This window comes from Trichoderma reesei, assembly GCF_000167675.1.
Source record: "Trichoderma reesei QM6a unplaced genomic scaffold TRIREscaffold_45, whole genome shotgun sequence".
NCBI lineage: Eukaryota > Fungi > Ascomycota > Sordariomycetes > Hypocreales > Hypocreaceae > Trichoderma > Trichoderma reesei.
Genome location: NW_006711192.1, coordinates 55487 through 63776, shown reverse-complemented (window position 1 = coordinate 63776; position 8290 = coordinate 55487). Strand labels below are relative to the sequence as shown.

Sequence of the window (8290 nt, the reverse complement as noted above, 5' to 3'; positions counted from 1 at the left end):
CTCTTCTCTCTTAACCCTAGGTATAAAGCACCTGCAGATTTATTTAAGTAAAGAATTTAAGGCAGGTAAGAAATCTTTATTTAAGTAAAGAATTTCTAACCTAAATTTATAAGACTAGTTTTTACCTTATAATTAAAGCTATATTAGCTTATTAAAATAAAAAAATAAAGTTATTAAAAAAAGCTATTTTTATTTATATAAAATATATATAATAAATAAAGTATTTTATAAATTAATAACTTTTTTATAAATTAATAACTTTTTTATAATAATAAAGCTATTATAAAAAAGTATAGTTATTTTTAAAACCTTTTTAAATACTATTTTTACTAGTGTTTTTATTATTATTTTTACTTATATTTTTACTATTATTTTTATTACTATTTTTACTATTATTATTATTAATACTTTTATTATTATTTTTACTATTGCTTTTATTATTATTTTTATTATTATTTTTATTATTTTTTTTTATTATTACTTTTATTACTATATTTATTACTATATTTATTACTATTTTTACTATTATTTTTATTACTGTTTTTATTATTATTTTTATTACTATTTTTATTACTATTTTTATTATTATTTTTATTACTATTTTTATTACTGTTTTTATTACTATTTTTACTATTATTTTAATTAATATCTTATTACTATTTTTATTACTATTTTTACTATTATTTTTATAATTATCTTTATTACTTTTTTTACTACTATCTTTACTACTATTTTTACTATTATTTTTACTACTATCTTTATTACTATTTTTACTAATATTTTTACTACTGTCTTTACTACTATTTTTACTACTATCTTTATTAATATTTTTACTACTGTCTTTAATACTATTTTTACTACTGTCTTTACTACTGTCTTTATTACTATTTTTATTACTATTTTTACTACTATCTTTATTACTGTCTTTATTACTGTCTTTATTACTGTCTTTATTACTGTCTTTATTACTGTCTTTATTACTGTCTTTATTACTGTCTTTATTACTGTCTTTATTACTGTCTTTACTACTGTCTTTATTACTGTCTTTATTACTGTCTTTACTACTTCCTTTATTACTACTATAGCTACTTTCCTACTTATAAAGCAGTTACTGCTTAAAATCTTATATTATAATACAGTAGTTAGCAGCTATAAAGTCAGTACTTAAACTATAGTATTATAAGCTATAGAAATAAGCTCCTTCCTAGCTTACACTTATAGAAATATCTTATACCTATCTGTTCTCCTTAGTGCCAAGTGTCAGGACCAAAGTAACCCTTTGCTGGCAACTCAGTAAGAAGGGTCTGCTGTCCAGCGCCGCCATCAATTGTCTCTCCAAGGACATTCACACCCCACCAGCTAATATTCTTGGGATGATACTGTACAGCAAAGAAGATAATAATACCAGAAAACGCAACGCCGCCAGTCAGTGCTGCGGACAAGACATAGTTGTATTTTTCCCACCATGATGTCTTGTACCTCCGGAGGTAGTACATAAAGGCAAAAGAGAAGTAGAGGCCGCCAGTGAAGTATGTAAGGTTAAGAGGTGCCCACTGAAGCATGCCATTAAAGACAAGGGAAGGATGGACGTGTTTGAGCCACGATATAGGTGTGAAGACGACGATATCGATGGGCCGGTGGATGGAGGCAGGTAATACAACTTGAGACGCAGCCCGAATATACGATCCAAAGCGCTTCAGGCCCCACCACAGTAGCGCAAGAAGGAAACCAAGGAGGAATGTATATTTAATGGCGGGATAGATCTGGCTGAAGATTCTCTTGGGACCGATTGCACCCTATGACAGTGTTAGTACCTTGCTGTAAACAAGGGATTGCAAGTCATGTTATCTTACCCAAACCACGGAGGCTGAGAAGTATACCTGCGAGCCGTTCTCGCAATTGAAACTGGAAACTTGGTCGGGAGTGCAGATTCCCGGAATCTGAGTGTCGGCAAATTGCACAACTCCGTATGCTACAAATGCCGTGATAATTGCGCTGAGGACTTGACCACGGTACATGGCCCGCGGAGGCACTTTGGCATAGAAGCCCATTTTTTGGTCGGAGATATAATTGTCGGCTTGGCCGTTGATGTTGTACCCAAATGCTTTCACAAACATCAGAGCTTCCGGATGTCCGGGCAAAGCATACCCAATGATCAGTTCTGTGACAACGTTCAAACCTTCAGTCGTTCCCGAGATTGAATAGAGGTAGGACATTGGAATCAGAAACACCAAGTTGAGACCGATCACGAAGAAAACTGTCCAAACAGGCGTGTTGAGCTGTGGCCAGTGTGTCACAATGATGATTGCGAAGATGAACGCAACGAGGGCAATAATCAGGAACCACCAATCGGGAACTTCGGGATAGCTGCGCATAAGGTTGGTCAGGGGGTCGTCAAAGCCATCATATATAGAGCTCTCATCGTTGATGCTTCTCAAGTGTCGCCCCGCTCCTCGCACGTCGCCGCGGGCAAGAGACGATGCTGTATTTTTGAGACCAACCAGAAGCTTCCTTGTCGATGAAATGGCCGCGTTTGCCATGGACTTGTAGGCCTTCAGAAGCGGCCGCCAAGCGTCGAGGATGATGAATACCATTGTGAGAGGGTAAAAGGCGAAGAAGGCACCATAGACAACCAGATTTCCAGCACTGTAGAATGCCGGCGAATATTGCTCATACGCACTCTCATCGAGAACCCCAGTATCAGGGCTGATGACCCTCGTGATATTGTATGAGTTCCCAGTGTTGTCAAAGATGCCGGAAGAGTTGATAGGAAGGTATGCCGACCAATTGGTATTGGTGTAGTACAAGGCGATAATGATCAACCCAGCGAGTAGCGTCCCTAGAAACTGTTGGAAAAATGCAAAGAAGGGGTACGCAAGGGGATATGAATATGCAGAGAGCACATTCCAGTCAAAAGTCGAAATGGGATTAAATCCGAGACCGTTCGTTGACCCTGTAATCGTATTCAGGTTGAAATTGTTCGGAGCAATCCACGTCATCCAAGCAAAGTAGCTGAGAGCAGGAAAAATAAAGTCGGGAAGCCAGAAGTAGATAAACATGCCACCAAAAAAGAGGAAGAAGAACTTGTATCGCGATAGCCGCCAGCCATGGATAGTTTCAGTCTTCTCCGGCACAAGCAATGCCCTGTTCAGTGCGACAGTGGGAAGAATGTTGGGCCATATGGCTTCCACTGGATAGACCACGAAGCGGCGTAGTAGTCCAGAGAAGCCTAGTCCCATGAGCTGCGTAGACAGAAGAAGGAGAATGCCATAGCCAGGGGTCAGCCATTTATCTTTGTAGTAGACGGTTTGAGTCTGGATATTCCAGAAGCAGTAGGCGGAAGTCAGTCCAACGTCGATGATGATGGTGGAAAGCATTTGCTCCTTGTATGTCCACGGGCCAGGATTCAACGAGACTCGTTGGCCGCGAACTGTAAAGCTCCAGTCTGGTAGTGCCCAAGCAAGGAAGAGGCCACATGGATAGAGAAGAATTTGTGCAACCGAGGATCCCAATGTAATCGAGGGAAACCGTGAGTTGAACAACGAATTCGTGAACTGCGCGATAACCGCCCACATGTAGCCAAGCAAATGCGCTCGGATAGTCTCACATGGGATATTCACATCGTCTGTGGGAGTGGTGATAGCGCGGACCTCCGGATATGGGGAAAAGAACTTGTTGATTGCCGCCTCGGTCTTCAATTCCAACTCCCACTCTTCCGTTGCCTGATTGTCAGAAGGTCCCTCGATTAGGGCAGCGAGTTTCTTGCGCTGGCTGTCCGAGAAGTTGTAGTCGTATTCATGGTGTTTGAGTAGATCCCGGATGATATCCTTGCATTCTTCAACACTCAGTATCCCAATCTTGTCCATGACATACTCGATGTCGTTGAGGGGTGCTGTGTTATTGCCAATGTCACCGAGCTTTTCGACGACCTTGTGCTCAAAATCGTCAGCTGCGTGGACAGTGGTAGGCAGGACGTTCTTCTCCTCGATAGATTTCTCCTGTGGAGAATCATCCACCGGGGGAGAGTTGTCGATGTCGGGTTCTTGTGAAGACATGGCGAAGGATTTCTTGTCTCACTCGGAGTTGAGGCTCGAATTGAGGTGTCTCTGACTCTGACTCTGACTCTGACAGCAAACTCTACTCATAATAACGAGGCAATGCAACCATGAGACGAGTGAGCGGTCGCCTACTCAAGATATCGAGGGTCGAGCGCAAAACCCCGTATTATAGCTAGAGTCTAGCCGACGGCCGCATCCACCTATATTTTGAGGTTGCAATCGCAACCTTTCACTTAGGTTCACAGGCCAAGGCAAACGATCCAATACTGGCTCATCCCATCATGCAATCGTCGTAATGCGTTATCTATGGCTTACGCCTCCATGCTCACCTCCACCAAGAACTTTTGCTCTGGACAACCACCATGCTAGAACCCATCGGAATACGGCACGCCAAAAAAACCGTACCCGTTGCCCATATGGTGGGTTCGGCAAACGGCACGATAACATGAAATATCTCTGATACAACGCCAGTCTCGATCACGAGCAGCACAAAAGTTCGACAGAAGGGTGTGATGCAAAAGTGCACTGGGGGTCAAGTTGAATAACAAGCAGGTCGCTGGTTGGACAACGCGGGGAATCTCCTGTTCAGGCAAGGTTCGATGGCGACAATGGACAGGGTCCGGCAGTTTGTCATCTTTCTATTTGATGCGATGCAGTATTGATGTGGGCAAGGATATGGACTAGGGTGCCTACCCTTTCTTGCTTGTCTTATCTTCGAGCTCCAAATCCAGCTTGGTAATAGTTCCTAGCACTTCGATTCGATAAAAAGAAGCAAGGCAGACCTTATTCCTCTGCATCATGATGCCACGCCACCTATACTCGTGTTTTTCACTCACATTTTGTGCTTCAAGCCCGCCGCCTCTTGATTGTCGGAATTTTTCATTCAAGGGTCTGCCAGAAATGACCTATCGATACGGAAGGACAGATAAACAGCGTGGGTACTGCGCTTTCGTTTGGCGAAAAGCGCTATCGCCTACCGAGGACGTCTTCCCCTTGTACTTTGCCTATTAATATCCCATGCTACATGGCTTGAAATGCTACACTACATCCAGCAGTTGAGATAACGATCGTACTGTGAAACCCAAACTGCTACTGTATTGGTGTTCTGGCTACCTCGTGTGTCACAATGACTATATATTAATAGATCACTCTTACTGCGTGTGTTCGCTTTGGTCAGCATGCATCATCGTTTCAATTCTTTGCACATACGGTACGTTCAGGTCCTGCCTCTGCTATTGAACTTATGTCGAATGCCAAGAACCAGTGCTTAATCTGGCTCCTTGAAGGATAGAGATCAGGTTTGAAGAATTATTGACATACGAAAAGAACTCGATATGTAGTAGTCAGTAATTCTTGTATAAAACGTCCGACGCATTGCCCGGTCGAGTGAGCTCGGGGTAGGCGGGTATGGAGTTTGCAGTAGACTAAGCAGCTAGACTGCTTCCAAGTTTGACTAGGTATTCACTCTGTACCACTTATAGATTGCTTTTGCATCTGGCTATTAGATAAGCAATACCTCGGCCCTGTCTTTCTGCCTGTCTAGGTGGATGGCGAGGTTACAGCGCGGGAAAGCAAACTAATACACTGTTGCGAAGTATGCCGAAAATACGTGATACGATTGGAACTGTCGACAGAAAAGCATTATAAGCACCATACGGATCAAACTACGAACCTTTGGCAGGAGCAGAGGAGTCAGGGGGTTGTCAGACACAGTTAGAGAGTGTAGATCGTGTCGATTAGTGCAGCTGTGTCGCCGTTTTCTTCACATAGAAGGCTCAGTGTAGTCTCCCCCGGCGCATTTAGTGAGGTTCGCAACAATTGCTTCCCAGATATTGCATCCACGTACGAGCTGTTTCTCCCCTTCGTTCTATTCTTTCTAAACCTAGTATGAGTCACTTCCCTCCTCTTTGTTAGACGTCGCCTTTCTAGAAGTTCCTGCATCTGGTCACAACCGACCTTTGCCCAAACCTTGAGGGTGCGTGGATCCGGAACTTCTGTGCATGACATTTAATGTGATACTTAATTACCTGTCCCTAAGATACTGGACTCAGGTCAAGAATCTTTTTATGCAAGGTATGCCTTGGAATATAGAAGCTTGAATTGGATACCTATTAAGTATTACACAATCCAATCGCATGGTGCTGAGACATAGACGAAAAGGTAGGTCTCTATCGCTTTAAGCTCTAGTATTGCTAACAGACTGTTAGACATAAAGGGGAGAGACTTTGTTATATCACCTGGTAAGTAATCTGAGCTAATACTCTAGGTAAGAGAGTTAGATGAAGTGGTTAAAGTGGTAGTAGCAAGAGCGAGGTACAAGTTATATACTTACACTCGTGCTGCTCCTCTTTTGTATTATTGCTATAGTTGCCTACTTGCCATTTTAATAGGAGAGCCAGAATTACGTATGTAAGTGTCAGTATAGATATTAGGCTGAACTTGACTTTATTAAAGATACCACAAGGCTGAGAGTAAGTTAATAATAATAATACTTTAGTAAAAGTCTACTTAGAGTGCATACCATTTAAGTGTAGTTAGGTTATAGAATGTGCAGTGTATATATATATAAAAGCATAGACTTCTATAAAGATATAGTAAGAAAGATGTAATTGCTACTAAGGCTAGGAGACTCTTATAATAGCTTTTATTATTCTCTGACATTTATATCCTTCCTCGCTTAGAACCACCTATATTATGTAGCAAGATTATAGGCAAAAGAATTGCGACCTATTTCTAGATAGGAACAGGAAGGATTCTCTGCTGACGCCACTTGACCGGCAATAGTATGCTGCAAGTCTTTGTAAATAACCGCTTTCTGCATTGTTTATGGTTTGGTTCTTTCATTGACCTTCCGTTATGGCAACAATTGTAAAACACAAAGCTTCTAATATACAAATCGGGCGACTGCAATTAAACAAATGCCCACCTAGGGGGGGCTTAGTGTAGTCCCAGGGTCCGTTTGCTACCAAAAGTGGCAGGACGAGTTCTATAAAGTGCTTATATCAGACGACTGCTTCAAATCGACTCCCTGGACTGTCTCTACTGTCATACAAACAATTTCTGTGTTTCGGGCCGTTAGTTTAATACAATTCGCGCTTAGGAAGTCCGCTGCCGCGTAACCATCTGTCTGCGCCTGAGTCGTGTATTCTCAGAGAGGATATGAGGCCATCGTTTGGTCTATAAGTAGGGCTTTTGCTACCACCACCGAACTGAATTGGCCAAACAGAGCCAGTCTGTCCTTGCCAAATAAAGTCGCTCCTTTAATACCCTCGACTGGTCACTACGCTCCTTTGGAAAACTCCTTCATCAAAATGAAAAGTCAATTCTTTACTTCTGTTGGCATCTTTGCCGCTTCTGCTTTCGCTCAGGCTGTTATTGACAGCGGAACTGGCTTCGGAACCTACTACTACGATATCGAGCAGGTTGAGGCTTGTGGTACCAGCTTTGCCAACCAGAACCTCGGCTTTGTTGAATGCAACTTCTCGACTGGCCTTTCTCTCAATGAGATCGATAGCAACTATCTGGTTGCTATGAACCACACACAGATTGCGGGAAACCTGGCAGAGTACTGCGGCAAGCGGGTTGTGGTCACTGTCAATGGCGTCAAGTCGGACCTCCCGCTGTTCATTGGCGACGGATGCCAACGATGCGGCACGGGCTCCCGTACCAACACTGTCTGGAACCCCAACGGCGCCCCTGGACTGGACTTCAGCTACACCGTCCTGAGTGAGCTCAACAGCAATGCATGCTTCGCCGGTCACATTGACATCTCTTGGGAGATTGTTGATGAGACCCTCTACGACTTCGACACCAATGCTCCTGGCCAACCCACCGGCCCTGTGAATCAGCGTCGCTCTGTGAGCCAACGATCCGAGAGGACTACTCGCCGACGCCGTTGAGTGATTCATGGATACTTGGTTGATTCGAGTTCCCATAAAATAGTACATACAGGAAGCACCTTGTCCATATGTATCATGACTGTATATAGTTCGTGGCAATAGCCGATTGCTCATGAGTCTTACCTCTGGGTATTTTATACACGTTTATTTCTACAAGAGTCCAATTTGATTCTTGACGGTATTAACAGTTCTGACTATACCTGTGTGTCCAAGCCCTTTCCTTGTGCATGTCTCTCAGGTGAGAAAGGTAGGCGAGGAACAATACTTTGAAAAATGACGACCATTCAAGGAAATGAAGAGTAAGTCATAGAACGAGATTGACTATCGCAGTCG

The 8290-nt window shown here is 42.4% G+C and overlaps 2 protein-coding genes across 2 annotated transcripts; one reads left to right on the top strand and one right to left on the bottom strand.

Annotated features, from left to right (window-relative positions):
* Positions 1–1247: 1247 nt before the first annotated feature.
* Positions 1248–4055, bottom strand: TRIREDRAFT_70934 (uncharacterized protein; the record flags this gene model as incomplete). Its single annotated transcript, XM_006969850.1, has 3 exons — positions 1248–1796; positions 1854–2417; positions 2502–4055. 3 exons carry the CDS (start codon positions 4053–4055, stop codon positions 1248–1250), a joined length of 2667 nt encoding a protein of 888 aa, XP_006969912.1.
* A 903-nt stretch (positions 4056–4958) lies between these two features.
* TRIREDRAFT_112580 (uncharacterized protein) lies at positions 4959–7957 on the top strand (the record flags this gene model as incomplete). Its single annotated transcript, XM_006969858.1, has 8 exons — positions 4959–5053; positions 5203–5268; positions 6097–6131; positions 6266–6298; positions 6449–6467; positions 6513–6529; positions 6636–6652; positions 7211–7957. The coding sequence occupies 8 exons, from the start codon at positions 4959–4961 to the stop codon at positions 7955–7957; spliced, it is 1029 nt and encodes a 342-aa protein (XP_006969920.1).
* Positions 7958–8290: the final 333 nt, after the last annotated feature.